Here is a 23,437-nt window from a genome sequence, read left to right as displayed (position 1 = left end):
TGAAGAATAAAATCAACACCTATAATAGACGATGGCAACAATTAGAACACTTATTATCTTAGTAAAACAGCTCCAGTATATAGTAGTATTGTAAAAGCGCATTTGAATTAAATATCCACCAAAGAACTGTACTTTATAAGATCCATTCTTTTAAAGCAAGTAGGTTTTTTAAAGTTAGTAGGTGTTTTTTTTTTCATTTTTAAATTTAACATTTATATTAGGAACACTATTCCGAAACATCAAATACACACCACCTCTCCCATTTTTTTAAATTTTTTTTGTCTACCTTTTTATTTGAAAACAAGTCCCAAACGCTAATAGGAATTTTCAAACAAAGAGTTAGATCAATATTTATTTGTTCACATTGATATTAATTATTTAGTATAACGGTTTGTAATAAATGGTATGCATATATAATTATGTCATTTATAAATGTTTGTATGAATGAACATTTGGGCAATAAAAAAACAGAAACCGGGAGAACCTTTTTATTATTAGAGCTTTGTTAGAATTACGGTTGCTTTTTTATGAAAAGGCTTTTCAACAAACATGAATATGCTGTTTTGTTAAAATGTTCTAGACTATCCAATTACAAATACATTGAGACCTCTTTATCATATGTCTTACATTACTACATATGCAGAATAAAGTATTGACAACAGTGAGTTTAATTCAATATCAGTTTGAAAATGCAAATATCTCTGAAAAAAGAATCAATGAGCATTAAGCCACAATACATTGTTGATTTGAAAGTGTCAAACATTTGGGCACCTTAACCAATTAATTATCTTGTTACAATCGATCCAGGATGTCATTCTGAAAAGAATATTGGTAAAATGGACTAAAAAGGCAATACAATCATTTGAAACTTATAGTGACACTCATATTCAAAATCAATGTATAACAAACATAAATTTTGGTGATAACCCTGAAGACTATTTACTAAATAATGCGTTAATGGAAAATATTAATTACAGATAACAAGATTGTAGCCATATATTTAATAGCTGAAATCGCAAAAATATTAAATTAAGGAATGAATTGCGGGCTTGATGTCATTATCGGGGTATAAACGCAATTGGGCTGGTCAAAGTGTGTGGAGTCCGAAGGACTCTAAGAGTACTTTGACCAGTCCAATTGCGTTCATATCCTCGATAGTGACATCAAGCCCGCAATTCATTACTTACATTTACACCAATAGTTCATTATTTCATTTAAGAATTGTTAAAAAAATCATTTAATTTAAAAAAAAACTTTTCAGTAACCCATTCCTACCCATTCTGTAAATAGAACGACCCGACTCTAACCGGAAGCATTTTTTAAATGACGTCACAATATCGCGGGAAAAGATCAACCACTTGAAATCACCTTTAAACGTAAAATTCAAACAGTTATGGCAATTACACATTTAAAATTTAAAAAACTAACACTCCCTAAATTGTTGATTTATATTTTATGCGACCTTCTGACACATTAGAAACAATAACAAGATAAATATTTTTCATGTATATTGTTATGCAATGAATTGCGATCCGAACATATCCGAAGATGTTGCGTTCATCAATTGATGAACGCAATTGCCGAAATGACGTTCATTTAAGGAATGGAAGTTGAGGTGTAAATATTGATTGATGAATGCTTAAAGTTTTACTTTGATCTACTATCGTCTAAAACGTAGAACTACCGTAATTTCTACATCTTTCTTTCAAAGTAAACTCGGTATCCTTCATAAAAAAAACATTGGAAACCGAGGAAAACCGATTATATTCGTTACTAAGTGGTGTACTAATTTAATAAAGCAGCAAAATTACAGAGAACTATACAACATTAAGTCAAAAATAGAGAATCTTGCTTTGTTTTTGATAATACAGTCGTGTATATAAAGTATTATTTTCAACTATATTTTTCTCAAATTTATACATTCTGCATGATCGTTACAACATTTTATGGCACATATAACATACTCAATATGTAAACACCGTACCGGAATGGATGTGATTCTTGATTGTTAATAAGAATGATAATAATTTTTAAAATAGTTTTTAAGCCCAGAGCGGCGCTTCAGCGGTTGTGTAGAATCACTATCTGGAGTGGTTAATAATGACAGAAATTATTCTTTTAACGGTCCCCTCCAAATTTAATAGCAAACATACGCCCACACGCTTAAGGGTTAACGAAAAGAATTGCACAATAAATATTTATCTTAATTAATATACTATTCATATGATTTATCTTTATCCAGCAATATATAGTCAGTTTACAACATACTGTATATAAGATGCTAATCCAGTCACTAGAGGGAATGACAAATAAACGGAAAAAAACGCATGCCACCAAGACGCAATTGGACGTCGTTAGTCCCGTTTGATTCCATATTAGTGTCAAGGACGAGTCGTATCGGGAGCCTAATCAGCGTTTGTTTCGTTAGGTAGAAGACGAGAGGGCTGTAATGGACCAATTAAGCAAACTAAACGCTAGAAAACAAAATTTCTTTAAGACAGGAAATCTAATTATGATCTGTGTGAAAGGGGGAAATGTTATATCAACAGTCCTAACAAATCATGTGGGTTCCGTATTTGGAGAAAATACAATGTTCTCGTTTCTACTTGCGGAATATTTTGAAAGTTATTGCAGTTTTGATTGAAATTTATTTCGCTTTGAGCAATACTATAAAATGATATTGACGCCTTTGATTGAAATTTAAACAAAACACCGGTTTTATACTGAATGAACTTCGTTTGGTCAAAATACCAGTGGACAAGCATTATTCTTTAACATTAACCGAAAGTTTATCTCATTTTTTATCCCATTCTTTTCCATATAAAGTTCCATGGAAAGCTGATTTGCCTTACAAGTCACATAAATCCATGAAATTTATTAGACATCTCTCGAAAATTACATGACACTTTGTATAAGCTTGTTTCTTTTTTAGAACATTACAAACAAGTTTCAATAATTGATTACCTTATCAACTGATCTATTCTACAGTTAAACATGAAAGAGCTCCTTTAGATATATTCTAGATGATGCTGAGTCATTTTTTGTCTTTGATTAACCGAGAACTCCTGATTAATTTACCAAAGTTTGATAACGACACAGTCGATTTAAACCTTGGTCTTTCCAATGCGAGTAATGTCAGATAGCTGTCTTTTAACGACTCATCGTGTCACTGCTACTAATGCTTGAATTATTTGTTAAAGTTTTAAAGTTGACATTAAGTTTTACTTTATTTTTCAATGTTTTTAGTTTGATGTAGTTAATATTATTTTCTTATTTTGATAATTATTAATCAATGATTTAACAACTGCAAGCATCAACTAGATTAAGCCCTCAATTTGTTCCTGATTGTTTCATTGACCGGCATCCTCATTATTTATGTGGTATCGACCGATACAAATTGAGATGATGGCCGGAGAGTCATTGGAGTTTCCTGCCAAACGAACAGGGTAGACGACACCCTGTTACCACAAAGGACAGACGTGTTTAATATACCGATCCTGACGTGCTCTGGTCTGGTGTATATTATCATACCGACTAATGAAACTATCCCCAAACGGCCCATATTGCAATTAGAGTTAGTATAATAAAAGCCCAGAGTTAACACATTTATCAATAAACCGTTAGTTACATATGTTTTATTGTTGTTAATTTTGTTAACGTGTGTGTTCGTGATACATTCATGTGTTGTCGATTAATTCTACATGTTAACATATTGTTTATGTGAAATTGGAATAGTGGATAGTGTGCAGTCATAAACGAAATTAACACCACATAATTCCGTGCTTTACTGACTGTGCGAATGATTGATGTAGAGCATTCTGATGCATTTGGGTTCTGTTGGCGGGGTTTGAATATGTTTGTGTCTAGCAGCCAACCAGGAAAGTGTAAATGTTAAAAATAAAAATTGCATTGAAAATAACATACAGTGACCCAGACAACTAATACTCTACGTGAACCAAACAATTAACACACTGTCAAATAATGCCAATTAATCGTGGTTTGCGTAAATTGGGAACGGTTACCACTATCTGAATGAATAGTGATCCAACTTGACACATCAAAAACGTGTTAAATATATGTTCAACAAAAACTTAAAAAGTAAATAACACAAAATATCCGGATTAAATTTTAACATTCAAGTTTTATCGCTGTATTGCTCATTCGTTTGTTGTAAGCACATTCAAGTCTAAGTCATTGAAATCAATAAATGACTGTTAACGCTACAGTCTCCGTCAGATGATGAATTATCCTTTAGGAATTTTACTAATTAATTTAATGCCTTTGAACTCTAGGTTATAATGAATTATCTAGCCTAAGGAACAAACACTATCGATAAGCAGTTTTTCTAGCCGACTTAATAGGCATTATTCCTGGAAATTATCATAACATATAATGTCAAACGTACTAAGGTGTACGTAACTAATTAGTATTGACTGACAACGAACACGTAAACCAAAAAAGGTCGATTAAGTATCAGAAGCTTTCATCACTTTGTAATTTACGTTCAAATAAAGCAATAAGAGATAGCGGCTCCTGAGGTTCTTGAAAATGCCTTAAACGATGTTCAGTGTATTTTGCTACCGTCAACGACATTTATTGTACTAGATTGTACTGGATTTATTCATCTGTAAAGTTAACCGATGATACAATTGATTAAGCTATAGTAAAATGAATTTCAAATGCGAATAAATTAACCAAGTATCCTGTAAAATTTTCGAAATGTAAGCTTTTAACAAGATACAACGTTGTAAAAATATCGATGTATATAAGTGTTTCCGTCCACTTGACCAGTGTTGGAAAAAACAATATTCTGTCGCGGCATTGAAGGTCTGTCAAACAAAAGTGCTGATTAAAATTTTGTTAATTCGTTTTATTTAATAACGTTTGTTTAAAACAACGGAAATTAGTATTGAACAAACAATATATTATACGCAAATGCACTCTCCTGTAGATCACTTCGATGTTAACTGTACTTTCAACTTACTGTGCGTCGCCATAAGTAAGCAACGACTTTTAAAAGCCTTTTGATAAAATCGTCAAACAAAATATTTAAAGGAATTTGAAAGGTAAAGGTATGCAAGACAAATTACAACTTTGTGATTCCTGTAAGGAAGAAAAACTACCTCTTGCATACCTCTTGGCCAAGTTACCAGTTCCGGCACGTGCCCTTAGGCCGGTTTTTCCCAATTTACACCAAAATACATCAAATATACATATACGCTGTGACATTTGATTCATGTGACGTTAAACAGGATCACAATTATCTTAGGCCGTTGTTTATGTTCCTGTTATTTCCATGACACATCAGACTTGACATTTGGCCGCAACGGTGCACTACTTAGTGATAGTGCTGAATGACTGAGCTTAAGCCGTGCTGTTTACCGATCAAATGTCAGGGACCCCAATATATTGATAAATATAGTTTATTTGTATGTTGTCTGTTTTGGTTTAGTTTCAGTCAGACCTTAGTTTGTGCCTTTAGTTAGGACCTGTACTTGTATTTGTTTAATCTAAGGGTATTGTTTTTGTATATGTGTAGATAGTTTCGTCTTGTCTTGGCTATACAGTACCATTCTTAGGAAGACAACTGTCTGACACACACTTTCTGTTGCAAGCTAGAAACATCAAAACCAATAAGATTATTGTAAACGTAATGAGTGCTGAGGAATAGACAAAAATTCTGAAATTGAACAGCCATCCATTATTATTTTATTTTTTATTATCCGTACGATGTTGACCTATTGGTCATAAAAAATCAAAAAGGACAATGCAGCAAGTATGCAGTTTCGATGTCATCTTAAGAGTTTTGTCCCTAGAATCTATATTACCATGGGTTTGAATTTAAGGATTGGAGTTACTAACTTACTTGATCTTAAAATAAAATATTTTCCCCAGCTTTGACGTTTGTTAGAGTTAAGCATTTACATATTTCTAATTATACGTGGCATTAACATATGTTGTTAATGTCAATCTGCTTAACAATGACGGATCAATTTACGCAGTGTTTTTTGTGTTCATTCTTTTTACATTACAATGTGGAACGATTTATTTTCGTCAATAAAACATTTTAGTGAGATGTATTCTTACGCCAATGACATATTCCCTTTGAATTGAATACTACTGAAAGCTCACCAATTGTTATTAAACAAGAACACTTTTAGGATGTCGATAATGCTGATTAAAATGATAAACCTGAAGCGTTAAATGTCGAATAAAACCGAAAGTATAATCATCAAAGAATTAATAGCAACTCGCACATAATTGTAAACGTGCTCCTAGCATTGTGACCATACCACAACCAGTATCGAATAGGAAAAATAACATAGAAAACTACTTCACTGGTGGAAAATATATGTATCCTGAATTACAATATTCAGAAAATCCCGAACGACGCTTTATTTCTTACAGAATGCACTTGCAAATATTCAATGGAAACTACAGGGAGAAGCCCAGTATAAGCATTACATATGGTCATGTGTAAAGGCGCAAATTCACTGCCTAAGCGAAACAGGCAATAACTGGGTACGGCGGTTGTTGTCAAAGTTAGCACGGATTGTTAAACATGTTTAAACATTTTTAAACGTAGATTTACTGAAAGGATATCCCTATTGCATACTAATTGATTAGCAAAACAAATAATTTTAATTGTTGAACTTATGTAGACACATTCTAGTAACATGATATCTCTGAACGGACAACTGAACTTGGACCTGGATTGCAAATGTTATTATTTTTACGACAAATTTGTTTTTACTTCTATAAGTAACGAAGGCAGAGTATACATAGTTGTCAATGTTAGAAGGCACCAGTTCCATTATCATAATTGTTTATAGCACCTTCATTTAATTTCAAACTATTCATTGCCATACGTAGCCATTGACAAATAAACACGATCATAAAATAAACTCAAAACATATGAAATAAATAAAACAGTTATTGGAAAATTGCGGTTAATCTATGAGAACGCCCTAGTTTCTTTAACGTCATTGCAGCTTCTCTTTTAATAAAGTAGGTAATTGTCGATTTATCTTCATATCAAGTGTATTACGCTATATGATATTCCTATGTTCTGACAGGTCCTCCGCAAGATTTATATCAAATTAATTGTTGTCCTTGAGATATATGTCTAGGTTATAAAAGTCTCATGACTTTGCTGTTCATAAGAATAAATACATTAAAATGGTTTACTTAAGTCGGGATATTGTTATTATTTTAATATTGTTTTTGTTCAATTGTGTCTAAAGCATTTCAAATTTAAGTATTGCAATTTCGTCTAGGTTGTCCGTAAAACTTCCAAAAGTGTTACCTAAGCGCAGAGAAAATAACGGGCAGAGAGTTTTCGTCTGCTGACAATAAACAAAAATGGTCGGGGTGAAAAAGATAAAGTAAGTCAGGAAACCGGAAACACATGTTTTGTTATTTTCATAAACGTACACTCACTTTGTTTGTCACACTTTAGTTAACAAATATGGAAAATGCCCTATTTGGTATAATAGTGTTCTGCTCTCTGGCGGTTCAGTTCATGCAAAATATAGTTATATATTGCAAAAGGCTAGCCATTATTAACTAATCTATAGACACATTGCGATTAATACGCCTTTTTACCAAACATTAACTAGCTGTCACTTATTGTAAACCAATTAGAAACGACATGTGTATTAGTTACCTTGTCGCGGGAAATTTAATAATTCTTTTGAAACCTCTGTCAGAGAGTCCAGTGCCTCTTATTTTCAGTTTTTTAAGACATTCGATTCCCTCCCCCATTATGATGAAAGTTTTGCAAACCATTATTCGTAGTCTTTGTTGAAATCATAACACAGAGTAGGCTCCAGGCATTGTAAAGGCCATTTGATATCATTGACGATAATTTCTGATCGTTAGCTTCAATACATGGATGGAAAGTGATAGAAACCTGTATGCATCCTTGTTGAGTTGACAAAACGATAATGACAGCCTTAAGAGAACACAGAAGGGTGTTGAATTCTGATAGTTCGGATCAGACAATATCCTGAAATCAAATGTTTTTGTTACTAAAATGTCATGTATAATTCATTTTTATTTATTTAAATACCATAGAGAAATTACGATGTATGAGTTTCATTTTAACAGAAGGATTCAAATAAAAAGTAAAAGGCATGTATATTTAAGATGCTTGATTAAATGATTTTCCAACATGATAAGAGTTTTGTTGATTCTTTGTTTACTGTTCATAGTGAAACGTGGATATAATGTTGCTTTGGTTATTGGATATTTTATACGCGTATTTGTTTTCCAAAGTCGTGCTTTACTCAGGATGATTTAAAAACAAAATATCGTAACTGTAGGGACATCCCCGTAACCTTAACTGTAACCGAATCCTTAACCAAATGAAAGGCAAGCGTGTGTGGTATTTCAGTTATTTCGTCATTTTTCTCTCGTTTAGTGTCTGTTAGGCATAAGAAATGTGACTTTAGATAGTGTATTCGTAAAGTTGTTGGTTTCTTGGCTTGCTACGAGCTATCATTAAATTATTATTTAATATTGTCTGACTAGACGTATCATTTTAATTTAATTTGTTAAGAACAAATTTTATGCTGTGTTTATCTTTTGCACATATCGACAAACATTTCAAAAATGCATTACTTCTACAATACTTCTAAAACAGAATATCGTACATTTCAGCTTTGGTAGTTTAAACACAAACCCAGCGTATAAAGAGCTAATACCAATATTTTATCTATTATCCACGTTTAACTAGTCTACTGCTGAACCGCTTCTCTTTATAGACATTAAAAGAGACGAAATTGATTGAAACTTTAATATTAAATGGTAGTTTGCTTAACGCCAGAGTTTTAATCATGTGAATAACTCCCTTTTTGTGCTTAATTAACTTACGCGTTGAAATTTTCAACTATAATTACCATCTAGCCTAAGGTACAAACACCTCGCCGTTCATACTAAATTAACCTACTACATCACGTCCACTGCAATAACACAAGGCGGAGTTCTCGAAAACCTACCGTGATCTCGTTAATGTTCATACGCCGTAAGAGACAACCTACTGTGATCTCGCAAATGATCATACGCCGTAAGAGCCAACCTACTGTGATCTCGTAAATGATCATAGGCCGTAAGAGCCAACCTACTGTGATCGTGTTAATGATCATACGCCGTAAGAGCCAACCTACTGTGATCTCATAAATGATCATACGCCGTAAGAGACCACCTACTGCGATGACGTAAATGACGTATGCCGTAGGAAACAACCTACTGTGATCTCGTAAATTAGCATACTCCGTAAGAAACAACTTACTGTTATCTCGTTAATGATCATACGCCGTAAGAAACAACCTACTGTGATCTCGAAAATGATCATACGCCGTAAGGATAACCCTACTGTGATCTCGTAAATGATAATACGCCGTGAGGATTAACCTACTGTGATCTTGTCAACGATTATGCCCCCTTAAAGACAAAATAATGTGATCGTGTTAGTGATCATACGCCGTATGAAAAATAACTTTGATCTTTGGTGAGTATACACCGTAACGGACAAGTTTGATGACGTAACACATATTTTATTTGCATATATGTACTGATTACAAAACTAATAAGGTCACATTTATTCGTTATTTTTGTCATTTTTCTCATCAATGGTCGTTGAAATAAAAGGCATCCCATGATTTCGGGATTTGCTGTAACCAATGTTCAATATTTGATATGTACTTTGTCCAGTTAGATTTACACAAATTGACGTCCAATTTCCACGAACCGTTCGGCGTTAATAGGTCATTGTGAAACTATTAATTTACGCTGATTTGATATTCTCGACGTTATTTACCAATTTGCAATCCACGCTTTAAGAATTGTCCCTTTTTTCTTCCTTTTACATATGTTAGACACTGAAAGCAACTTCTCCTTCATTTAATCTAGAATGCTTGATTGGATACAGCTGCGCAGGATTCAAATATTGTCAAGCAACCAAACGTCATAACAACATAAAAAATCGTACATTCCGTTTATACGATACTGACAAAAATCAAGTAAAGGTGGGCTTAGGTAAAAACAATCAAGTTCAATGAATATTCTGCTTCTTTCCGTTACTTTTCAAACTAAATTTAAGTCGAGATAAATTGAAAAATGTAAATGACGGATTGCTCAATCATTAAAAGAATCCCTTTTTGTGCCGATTTAAGTTAAAGTCTGTAACTTTCAATTATGATTAAAATCTATCTTTAGTGCTCAAATAACTATTTCCATACTTAATGATGCAGCAACGCCACAGTGCACAGCAGTCGAAAATCTTATTAATGAATTATCATACGTTTGAAGTCGTTGGTATATTCTATGCATGAATGCACTTAGAAAGTTTTCATTTAAACTATAATAACCATCTTGTTAATGTCACTCTCATCAGTTACCTTCGTCATTTTCCTAAATAGCTGGATATGCCTTCAACATTGCTAGATATTCAATATGTGCTTGATCATTGATAAGGTGTGATTTATAGTACCTGATATGGTTTTAACCAAATTAAGTTTCCGATGAACATGGAAAGGGCGTTACTTCTCACAAAAAAGCTTGGATGACGTTTACACATAAACTGCATCAATGTCGAGACGAAAATGTTCTGCAATGGGTTTTTTTTTTAATTGTCACTTCTTCACCATATCGCCAAAACATGTGTAAATGTGAAATGGCAAATATTCAATCCTATACAATTATGTAATCATTTCTGGGTATTTTGACATTTCCTTTGGAGTATTGAAAGTAAACAAGGCGAGTTTTGAAAAAAACGAATAGCGCTTTTAATAAACATAGTCATCATCCTTGTCTCTTCCAAGCCAATACCTTCAGTATCATTCTACGGCTGTATGACGTGTTTTTGAAATTCCACGGGACCGACAACGATAGGTTTTTAGTCGTCGGAATCTTAGTTTTTGCACTCCAAATTATTTGCCACACTTATTTCGTATACATATGAACGAGTTTCTTAAGCAAGCATTGTTTATATTCCGGCATTCAATCAACTCGAAGGCTTTTACATGTGTAACATTCCGCTTGATGTCATTTCATCGGTATCAAAGTTGACCTGACGAATTAAAGTTAAAAAATGGTTTAAAACAACAGCTTATATATATATATTAATAAAAATCCTAATCCACGTTATGTTAGCCAACCCTATAGATTTGCCAGACTGGTACCATAGCTAATCTCTAACGGTGTCGGCATTTTTTGTAATGCGTTTTAAAAAACACAACATTATCCGAATAAGTATTACATTGTAGATTGTAAATATATCGTTTTTGTATATATAAATCATTGTACAGTATGGTACAAACAATAATGCAAATACAATGCGTTCGGCATTTTTGGTTTCTGCATATGATATATGCCTGCACACAAGAATGCTTTCATTTGGTATTCAGCTTTCATATTTTGCAATTAAATCAGTCAGATGATACGGAAAATGTACATCGTTACCAAACGCAAGGGAAAACGATTGCAATTTGAAAGGCCTTGTCAAATAGAAAAAGGCCTTTTGTTGCAGGCTCTGCAACGCCGCTGTATTTTCATCTAGTGACACGTTGTTGTTTTTTTGTTGTTTTTTATTATATTTTGTGAAAATGATCAATTCAATGATTTTTAAGATAGTTAAATATAAACTATTTTAAAAAAATCAAACGAACTTTGGGACTTGTGTATACAACATTGTTGATCTGTAATAACATCGATGACGACTTATGATCAATGCTTCCCATAATTTGTTATGTTATAAACTTCAATATACCTGTAGGTAGACCATTTTGCCTCTAATGCGCTGGAACCTTCAACAATAAACAAAATATACCATAAGCTAGAGGTACATACGATGCATTATGAGCATTTCGTTTTCAATGATCACACAACCCCAATGGTAGGTAATGCAGACAACCTAATTGAACAACGTGTGGTCTAAGTCTGTAGCTGATTCCGGAGTACCCCAAGAATGAACCCCACTTTTCCGACTTGTTAACCTGCGAACATCCATAGTTCTTTAATTTTATATTATGTCCTTATAAGGCTCCAATTATGATTCATAGAATGACCTCCTAAACGAATTGCTGTGACGAAGTTCTTATTACAGTTTATTCACTACTACATATCGATCAAAGCAATTATATGAATTGCCATATATTACTTTATTACTATAAGTTGTCAATTTATTCCGCTTCTATCTACACTCTATATTACTCTGTGGAGTATTTGTCTGACCATGGTGACAAGAACAAGGTTATAATTGAGTAATACTTCATAGTTATACCACTTACAGTGTTTATGACGGATTAAGTCCCAGCACTGGTCGAAAGCCATTTCTCCAAGGGTACGCCAATATCTCCTCTTAAGGAGCTTTATACGCCTACATATCATTCAAATTGATTTGTAAAATGAATACGAAATAATCACATCAATTATCATCTCATTCCCCTAGGAATGGCCTTGTTTTATATTAATTTTAAGTCTTATGAATGTTCTGTATTTATTCTAAGCAGACATGCAAGAATACGTGGTTGAAAAAAAATCTATAAAAAAATGTACTAAAGATTGTCTATTTATGACGAATTTTGAATAGTGACCGTAACAATGTCTGAATGTGAAGTGTTTGAAAAAAACACACATAGACGTTTCATATACATGTATTTTTTGTGTTTAAACAACACAGTCATACTGAATTACAAAATTAGCCACCCATTCCAAAAAAAATGGAATTTAAAATCTGTAGTCGGATTGGTCTTCAGCAGCCAATAGAGAGTTTAAGGATGAAAACAATTACAAAATATTCTGCTGATATATTACACTCTCAGCCATTAAGCATACCAATATTGCCCTCGTACCATGTGGTCTTGCTTGGGCGACCTTTATTAACATTCAATACTAATTGAAGAACAGGAGTTCAATATATTTTTTGGCTAATCGGCTAGTTTCTGTTGTTCCCACGACATTTTTATCATACTCATGTTTTTTCGTAACCTGGCACATGTTTTCGGCGATGTGATACGCTTTTGAGCGGCATAGGGATTAAAGGTAAACAAACTTGAAACGGCGGACACACAACAATACATTATAGCCAACATAGCTTACCTTTTTTCTTAAAACATCTCATTTAACAAACTGTGAGTAAACAGGGAGGTTGGTAATACGAATATTTTTTATTGGATCTCTGCAATAATTCCTATTGCTTTTTTATGGAAAGGTCTTCTGAAAATATGAATATACTCTGGTTTGTCAAATTTGTCTAGTCTTTCCAAATACAAATGCATTCTTGATGATATGTTTTCAAATACTCATTATACAAAATAAAGTATTGAAAAACAGTGACCTCAATTCAACTGCTGGTTAGAAAATGTAAATGTTTCAAAAATAGAAGCAATGACGTCAAAGCTATAGGACGTTTTTGGTTGGTTAGAGTCAAACATTTGAGTACATTTCCCATTCATTCTCTTGTTACAACCGAACCCAGGACGCCATTGTGAAAATTAAATGTGTCAAATCGACTAAAGAGAAAGCATTTATCAACATTTGAAACTTTGATAACATTCATAACCTTTTAACACTACATGTAAGTGCACTGGTCAAAATATCCTGCGATTAAAACTCATGCTCTAATAGAGTCGTCATTTATTTATTTGTAATTTACTAAAATAATAAATAAACAATAGTACCCATGTGTTCTTTTTGTTTATTGCTGAAGAGAAATAAAAACAATTTTAACAAATTGTACAAGATCAAATTACAATTATGTATAAGAAACAGTTTAAACAACGATATAGTTATCAACGACTATTTGTACATGTATCTGTTTTGAAAATATATATTTCAATTTGCATTAGTCATTTAAGAAATTGTTATGCCAAATAAATATACACAGATACTTATTTTGTCTCCTTATAGTATATTTCCACAAACATTCTTATTTGTAAACAATAATCACGTGTAGACGTTGGTATAATATAGTATCTCCCAAGACCAAATCCTTTTAAATCGATAAAATGAATATATTTTAAAATATTTCCTCCCATTTTCGATGAAGTTTTATCAGTGAAATAACAACAGTGAAATTATCAATTTGATATTTTCACAGAAAATAATAAGTTAAAATAATAAACATTAAGATCTACTTTAAAAACTATTATAGTTACTTCCTCTTGATAAAAACCAAGCACGTCACTTCTGAACCAGTTACATTAGTTTAAGTTAAGATATATGTTTCGAAATAAACAACTTGCAAAAAAATGTAATGTTTGTCGTTTTAATACACACTTCGAACAAAAATTAACTGATTAACTTTTGATTTTTGTACCTCACCCACGCTTCAAAATTTGTCAACAACCAAACGTGATATCCACCTGATTTTGACCTTGAAAACGACCTGTCATTAAGGCGAATCAGACTGGTCTCCGACAATGAGTGATGAGTTAATACCAATGTATCATGAAACAAACTCCAAAACTAAGAAATATTTTTTTATCCAATGACTATCCGCTGTTGTTTGGCTAAAACGTTACACCATTCAAAATTTAGTAGTAATTTGGTAATTTTTTCATGCATGTTAGATTTAAAAGTGTTTTCGTTATTTTCGTAACATACGTACATTAATAAAAGTTAATTGATAAATGTTCATAAAATGTTTGCGCTTCTTAACCAGTGCATAATAAATTATGAAAGAAAATATCGAGAAACTTTTTGTCCACGAACCGGAAAAAGAAAATGACAGCTATGTCATTAGCTATCATTTTGCGTAAGGGGCGTCCCACGGGTAGTGGCGAGGAAAACGTGAAATGAATTTAACTACTAATTAATCACCGAACATAATAATATTAAATGGAACAGAATTTTGTTGATTTTAGGGTAAGATCGTAATTAATTTCACTAATGATCATAGAAAAACCCTCAGGTTTTCTATGACACTCGTAAAATAAAATACAATCTTACACTGAAATAAACAAATATCCTCTATATTTTGTTAGCATGTGAAAAACCCAGGTATGTAGGTGTAATATTTACCCAATATGGCTAAAAGTAATGAACTCCCTGAACCAGGGTTTTTTTAAATAAACATGGATCGTATTTTATTTTGAACCTTTTTCTAGAACTCAATATGACAAACGTGTTTACCAAGTTCCATGAATATTTTGAAATTCAATTAATGTTAATATCAATTTTTAACCTTAGATAACAAAGCGCGTTCCCACAAAGCGTTTTTGTATTATTATTTATGTGGAGCGTGTGATTTGTGTCTTATGGATTCGACTGTGTCCATCCATATGGTTGTTCAACAACATGCGTCAAACCCTGTAGTGCATTGGTTCTGGGATTCGATATTTGCAGCGATAATTTACAAAGCTAATACCTAGTGCTAAATCTAATATTGTTGCGCCACCAGGAATCATAACTTAAAAAGAAATCGCAATTTAAAGAAAAAAAACATTTCCTTAAAATCATTTACCATAATGTGATATTTGTTCTCGGAGTCATACTGTTTTCTTGAATTTCATAATATTTTTCAGTGTTATTTACACAAAACAAAAAGGGTCGGTCATAAAATATTTTAATTGTTAACGGAGAACAATCGAATAACAAGTGTCATCGGTAAAAAGCGTGATCTCACAACATGTTTAAATCGCATTCGAAACACCTCAGTCATTGTCAATCGCAAACAGAGCCTTGGACGCATATGGACGGTTTTCAATATCAGAAACATTCATCTACGCTGCAAGTAGATCGCGTATGAATTTAAATTAAGTAGTTAAACGTAATAACTTTCTCTTGGAAATCAGACTAGAAGTATTTAGGCACTGATGCACTTCAATGGCGATACATGTAGACTTAGTTTTACAAAATACATGGCAAAACTATAATTAGCAACCAACATTATTACCTTAAATGTTAACTGATGTAATGGCAAACATCCAACGTTGTTTTCGAAATAATTTACCCGGATTGTTTAAATCAATAAATGTTTGGACTATAAATTATACAGAACAGGCAATATAAGAATAAGAAATAGCAATCGATGTAAAATAAAATATACTGTATAAAGTTCAAATACGTTGACTCTTATTATTCTTGTAATGCATATAAAAATAATATGCTAACATTAGGCCACAACGTGTATATACTTTGATCTCTGCGTTAAGAAAATATACATTCTTTGCCTTTATTTTGATCATGGTAAGATTTAATTGTGAATAAGATTATCACTTTCAAATTAAAATTATATATGTGTATAACTATAACCTGTTGAGTTCCGGTATTTCATAATTAAACATGTTTCAATCCGAGGCATCCATTACAACATAATTTCAAACGATTGTAAAAATGCATTTGATGTAAAAACACTTTTTAAAAAAAACAAAGCGTCAAAGTGAATGCGCAAGTCATGCCAATTCGTTATTTTTATTGTGTCCTATTCCTGTGTCTGCGGAAATTTGACCGAGCAGTGAAATATATAAAATTGATAATTACAATGTTTAAAACTGATAAATATATACCAACCACTATCCCCATCAATTCCCATATCAACCTCATCGAGCTATCACAAAAAGCACTATTTTTACGGTAAGCGCAGCAACGAGTTAACAAATAATGTTCTGTGATCAGCGGAGAAGTATGATAGTTTATCTTAAATCAAAGGAACGTCACGTCCCGACGTCATGTAAATATTTCAACCTGGGCCAGGAACACTACAGCGATACCATATTAAAGCAATACATCAATGCAATCATTTCGTCACTGAAGCGAAAGTACTACGGTGAAAACTAACGATGATATTTCTCCGATAAACGTAATAGAATAAGTAAGCATTGTTAATACGTTTCACAAAATTATTTTTATATGCATATATGCCTATCATCATTTGAAGAGAGACTTTTATACAAGTTGAAAATCAAACTTTTTTAATATAGTTTGAGGTAATGCATCTGTAATTTATCAGAGAAATCCGTTTATTTGTTGCGGGTAATATAAAAAAAATTCATATGAAAGCCGTAAGAACTAAAAGGAGGCATTAAGAATTTGGGATTTACAGTGATGAAGCTGGTGCATAAAACAATTAGAAAAACAAAACAATTATCACAAAGCTTAACATTTACATGCAAGTAAACATTATCGCATTCATTATTTTCACACATAACATAATAGCTCATTCAAAACCTTGTCCATTACAAACAACACGTTAACTTTTCACTTTTGACTTTATACCTTGGACTAAAGTTTGTAATTGATGTAATAAAACCATTCATCGTCACTTTATCATAAAATCCATTAAAGAACCACTTTCGACTTCGCCAGCAGCCCATTGTATTAACGTTTGATAAGTTGTCCACTGGTTGTATTCAGGCTACTTTGCACAATAAAATACTGAATTGTTAACTTGTATTTTTTTTAACAATAATGACTAATAAATCACTTTGACAAATTTGCCGTAGCCAAATATAGGAACAGTTTCATTCATTCTGTATCCCCACTCATGCATCATATTTGAATACGTGTCCCATCGCATGCACTACACGTTTGTACATTTTTTCACAATTTTTTATTTGTACACCCTCTGACCTAACCAGATTTGTTTTACATATTAATCTTAATAAGTTTAAGTGTCAAACCAAGAATTGATTTTAATAATCATATAGAAATGTCCGGAAAAGTTACAATGAATGAATTTCGGTTTTCCTTACTAATTTTAAGTTAATTAATCACATTTCTAGAAGATGTTTCGGCGACAGGTCGTGTCCTTGAATTTGTACAAATATTGTTATAGAAACTTGGATTTTACCAAAAGAGTCACACTCCCGTCGGTCATTTATTTCCAATGAATTCGAGATTGTCAAACAAAACACTCTTTTATGTTACAAAAAAAGACTCTGTAGTCTACTAAGGCGGCGTTTATTTGCGAATGTGTAGTTGTCATTATTATATGCATTCGTATTGAACGGGTCGCTCCTTTTTATGAATCCGTAGCCGATTCGATCCACGCGACTTCTAAAATCACCCAAACTCCGCCTTCGTCGTTGATTAAGTGATGATTCCGGATCAATGTTCCTTTTCACGAATCCTGAATTTAAACGATCAATGTATCTTTTGCTTTCGTCGAAGAAATCGGCATCATGGTTGGTCCTGTCTTTCTTTACAAACCCCGAGTAAAGTCTGTCAAAAGGTCTTTTTACAAACCCACTTGACAATCGATCAATACGTCTTTTATCAGCTAACATTACGTCATCATGAGGCCCATATTTATCTTCAGAATCCTTCTTCACAAATCCAGAGTATAGCCTATCTAATCGCCTTTTGTCTTCTTTCATATCATAAATATTGTCCAATGTATCTACTGAGGATTCATCAATATCATTTTCACTTTTCTTTACAAACCCACTGTATAGTCTGTCAAATCCTCGTTTATCGTTCTCTATATCAGCTATATCATTTTCATATCCGTTCAAATCATTTGTGCCGTCATTTCTTCTTACAAATCCCGAGTACATACGATCAAGATATCGTTTTTCCGCTTGTATGCTACCTTCACTGTCCTCATCATCTTTCTTCACAAAACCAGAATATAATCGATCCATTGGTCGTTTTACAAAACCAGAATTTATCCGATCAATCCTTCGTTTATCGGGTGACACATCGGCATTTTTCTTTATAAAGGAAGAGTACAAGCGGTCCAGCCTCCTCTTATCTATTTCGTCCGTAGAGTCATCATATGGTCGCTTTACAAAGCCAGATATCCTATCAATGGGACGTTTGACAAATCCCGAGTACATTCTGTCTATCGGACGTTTCACTAAGCCGGAATCAAGTCTATCTAAACCTCGTTTTTCAATTTCCGCATCGTCGTCATTTATCAAACCTGCCATCGGATGAGTTTTACTGTTTTCTACGTCCGCTTTGTCTAATTGCATTGGAAGACGATCAAGCTGTTTGATCGCTGATGCATCTGCAATGTCATCGTCATTGAAATCTTTTTTAATGAATCCGCTTGTCAAACGGTCAATTCCCTTTTTAACAAACGACGAGGACATCCTGTCAATGTACCGTTTCGAATTTTCAAGCTTAATTGATTCAACATTTTCATTAGTTTTAGTATCGTCTTTCTTTGGATTTTTGTTATTGTCTGAGTTCAGATCATTACTTAAATGGCTAGTGCTAGTTTCTGGGTCTGTTATAGAACGTTTCTTTCGTACAAATCCTGATGAAACCCTATCGATATACCTTTTTTGATACACCCCTTGCTTGTCTGCGTTTTTGATAGTCTTTAAAGCGACAAGAAAGTCTTGCATTGCTTGTTCGTCACTGTAATACCCGGTGTTTTCGTTATCGTCGATATAGGTATCAGTTGGCATCTCACCATCCCTTTTGATAAACCCCATTGAAATCCGGTCGAACCGGGAACGGCCTCGTTTAAAGTCGAAGGGGCGGTACTTGTATGACGGAGTCCTTTGTAAACCGAAGCGCGAAAAATATGAAGGATGATAGGCAAGGGATGCACATCTGAAAAGAAACAAAAGCATTCATTGGTACAATTAATACATTGACAAAATAAGTTTATAAGGAGTGAAATGTTTATCATTGATGCAAAAAAAATCTGCAATGTAAATATATCTTTGTTTACTTTATATATTTGCATATTAATTGTTCTTGACGTCAGTGCGTTGCCATGAGTAAATGTCTTCATGTCATTTTGCTTATGATATCGTCTTATTAGTTTTCAGTTGCTTCAACGTTCAATATATAACCGATCATGTACTCATGAAAAATACATATGGACAATGTAAAACTACTATGGAACCATTCATGCCAGCCTTATATGTTTATTTTTGAAATTGTTGATAGATGTTGGGATAGTTTGAGGTTGAGAGCTTATATACTAATTTCAACATTCAGAGAAGTCTTGGTTCCCTTATCGTTTCAATACTTTAACCCATACAATTACAAATAACGATATGCGATGCCATATGTGTAATATGGTTTCGTTCTTTTTTGCTTTATGTGTGTCATTAAGGCTTAATCTGCGTGCTTTTAAAGACGGGTTTTGTTAAAAATTGGCTACAAGGTTACTGAAGTCTGCCTCCTATGTTACTATTTCATTGCCCGTTTAATGTATATCGTAATGAATCAGAAACTGTTCGAGTGTCTGTTATAACTTTTTAACTTAATGGCTTTAACATTTAAATGATAACTATCCGTGGTGCTATAACAGTGATTAGCGCATGAACAACAAGGCATTCTAACACATTTGCGTTAACTAAATACCACATCTCATAAAATATTTAATGACCAGCGCAATGACCGCAGTACTCATTATGGAAGAAGCCAAATATCAAAATATACTTTCAGTAGTTAACTTGAGCAGGATTTGTACTCAAAAATACATTGATATGTACTTTAATGAAACCTTACACGTTTCTGGGTGTTGATTTGGAACATTTTCTTGATAAGTCTTGTTCCCTTCTTAATACAATGGAAGTCGTTTGTGCTTAATGATATGAACTGATACGTGTTTTTTAAAGTACTTGAAAGTGTAAATGTGCAATTATATCAAAAACATGAATTATTTAAATCGTTTAGAACAAATTCATACACATAACGCTTGAGATGTCTGCACTTAAATATATTTATGACCCTGTTCGATATGAAGATGCTAATTTGGTAATAGAAATGTCCACTTGAGCTATTTGGATCCGTCTATTTGTTAAACTATCCCATCACGTTGTCGATTTTAGCTTAGTTAATATCTATGATTTTTTTAATATATGTTTTTGAGTTTTTCTATGTTTAATTAGAGCAGTCGCATAGCATTGTACCAATGTTAAGTTAGACTTGCGTATGCAAAGAAGATGCATATGATACAAATATGGTGACATAATTGGCAAATTAACATTCTGAGACAAACGCAAAGATGTGTGTAAGAACAGCTGAATTTACATTGCGTTTTTTGGAGTAAAACTTTATTTAAAAAAACAATTCAATTAGACAGTGTTTAAGTGGTCATTACCTTCAAACCAAGACTCTAGTTTGTATGCTGTATAAATATGTTATTTCAGGTTAGGACTTAGAACACGGTATCAATATTGTAAAAATTGTATTATAACAAAGCACATGCTCAGATAAAGAGATATCTTGTCCCTGGTCTATGAAGATATGCCGTCAGGGAATGTGAACTCAAGTAATTGATATAAATTAAACCTGTTGTGTTGGTGAATATAAACAGTGGCTTTATAATAAGCGTTGACATAGTGTACGTAAGCCGGCCAGTTGTCTAAATGTAAATGCGCTTATGTAAGATATTTCGTGGATATGAAACTTGTAATAATTGCTAGAGTTAATCATAGATGCAGATAAACAATGTCTCTAAACGTGCGGGAGGTATCCAATTATCAAAAAGTCGTACCTACAATACAGATATAATGTAATGCAAGACTATCTTATCACACAAGCAACACAATCATTAACACCCTAGACCCCAAAATAGTCCAATGTAATGTGAAAGAAATTCCGTACATCCAAACGTCCATATAGTGAAGAAAGACCATACAAATATTACACCATAAAATACCAATCGAACAATTAGGATAATTTTCAGTTCAATCGTGTTATCTTTCCCTATTTAACTGCAACCAACACCATTGTCTGTAAAGCTCTCTCATCGAATATGAAATTCCCTTGGAGGGCTTGGTGTCGCAAAATAATGACTTAAACGATTAAAGTCAACCATGACCGCCATGCTAATGAAGGTAATGATTAATATCCCACTGACAATCAGATTGCTTCGTATTAGAATCGAGGAAAACTTTAAGTATTTAGTTTAAAAAAGGGCTTTAGTGCAATACATTTGAGTTTTTTGGTCTAATGAGTTTACAAAGCGTTTTCCTCTTACACATGCATATAAAAAAAACGATTATATTCGTTACTTAGTATTGTACTAAGGCAACAAAATTGCAGAGAACTACATCAGTTTTAAAGTCGCAAATTGAGTATCTCGCTTAAATTTATATTACATGTAATAATAAATGCAACCGTGGTCTTATGTATATAAAATGCAGATACTAATTTAAACTACATTTTTCATTCACAAAAATATCCATTCTGCACATAAAACAAACTCAGTATGTAAACACTCTCTATGGATGGATGAGAGACTGTTTATTGCCAATAATAATGATAATAATTACAACAAAATGTTCAATGCCCAGCGATAGTAAAGAATCACTACTTTAAGTGGTTAAAATGAAATTATAATTTTACACTGTAAGGTTGTTTTTTTAAAGATGCACTCCTACTCCCAAATAAGATTTTCCACATATAATACAATTGTTTTAATATACCAAAAGGGATGAATAAATGTCGAATACAATGGTTCTTATGAAGGAAACCGAGTTCATTTTGAAAGAAATGTGCAAAAAAACATGGTATTTCTATCTTATGAGACTATAGTAGATCACAGTAAATATTTTAGCATTCACAAATCATTTAATATTTTTGCGTTTTCAGCTATTAAATGCACGGTTACGATCTTGTTATCGGTAATTAATATTTATATTTATTATATAGTAAGTATTTATCCAGCAGCATCCAGTCAGTATATAACAGACATATATATGAGGTGCCATTCCAGTCACTTATAGGAATGCCAAACGAACGAAAATAAAAATCATGTCACCAAGATGCAATTTGACATCGTTAATCCCGTTTGTGTCCATATTAGTGTCTAGGACGATTCGCATCGGGAGCCTAATCAGCGTTTTTGTCGTTAGGGAGAAGACGAGGGGGCTCTAATGGACCAATCAAGCAAAATAAACGCTAGAAAACGAAGTTTCACAAAGGAAGGAAATGTAATTCGGATCTGTGTGAAAAGGGGGAAATGTTATATCAACATATAATTTACGTAGGCTGATCAACGGTCCTAAGAAATCATGTGGGTTCCGTATTTGGAATAAATACAATGTTCTCGTTTATATTTGCGGAATATTTTTAAAGTAAAGGCAGTTTTGATTTAATTTTAGTTTATTATTAGCAATGCTATAAAATTGTATTGACGCATTTGATTGAATGACATAACATTAACCCCGGTTTTAAAAGAATGAACTTCGTTAGGTCAAAATTCCCGTGGACAAGCATTGAATTTTTTTTTATTAAACATTAACCAACAATTATTCACATTTTCTAATCACATTCTTTTCCAAATATTATTTCCTGGAAAATTTTATTGTCTGGCGAGTCTATTGAATCATATATATTTGTATACATCGTTCGAAAACAACATGACACATTATTACTAGTAGAAGATTGGTCTTGGGCTTTTGTCTATTTCACGGTTTAACATGAAAGAGCTCTTTAAGATATATCCTAGATGTTGTTAATTGTTGTATTGTCTTTGATTAAGCGAAAATTCCTCAATTAGTCCGTTATCCTGATTAAA

The 23,437-nt window shown here is 32.8% G+C and overlaps 1 protein-coding gene across 1 annotated transcript in view; it reads right to left on the bottom strand.

Moving 5' to 3' along the window:
* Positions 1-13,714: 13,714 nt before the first annotated feature.
* The window catches only part of LOC128218959 (uncharacterized), a 37,393-nt gene continuing 27,670 nt past the window's right edge, over positions 13,715-23,437 (bottom strand). Inside the window, exon 2 of the mRNA XM_052926738.1 lies at positions 13,715-19,509. Within this exon, the coding sequence (XP_052782698.1) occupies positions 17,868-19,509 (1,642 nt within the window). The 3' untranslated portion in view covers positions 13,715-17,867. The remainder of the gene's footprint in view (positions 19,510-23,437) is intronic.

Source organism: Mya arenaria, chromosome 15, assembly GCF_026914265.1.
Source record: "Mya arenaria isolate MELC-2E11 chromosome 15, ASM2691426v1".
Classification (NCBI taxonomy): Eukaryota; Metazoa; Mollusca; class Bivalvia; order Myida; family Myidae; genus Mya; species Mya arenaria.
This window is presented reverse-complemented; position numbering and strand designations above follow the sequence as displayed.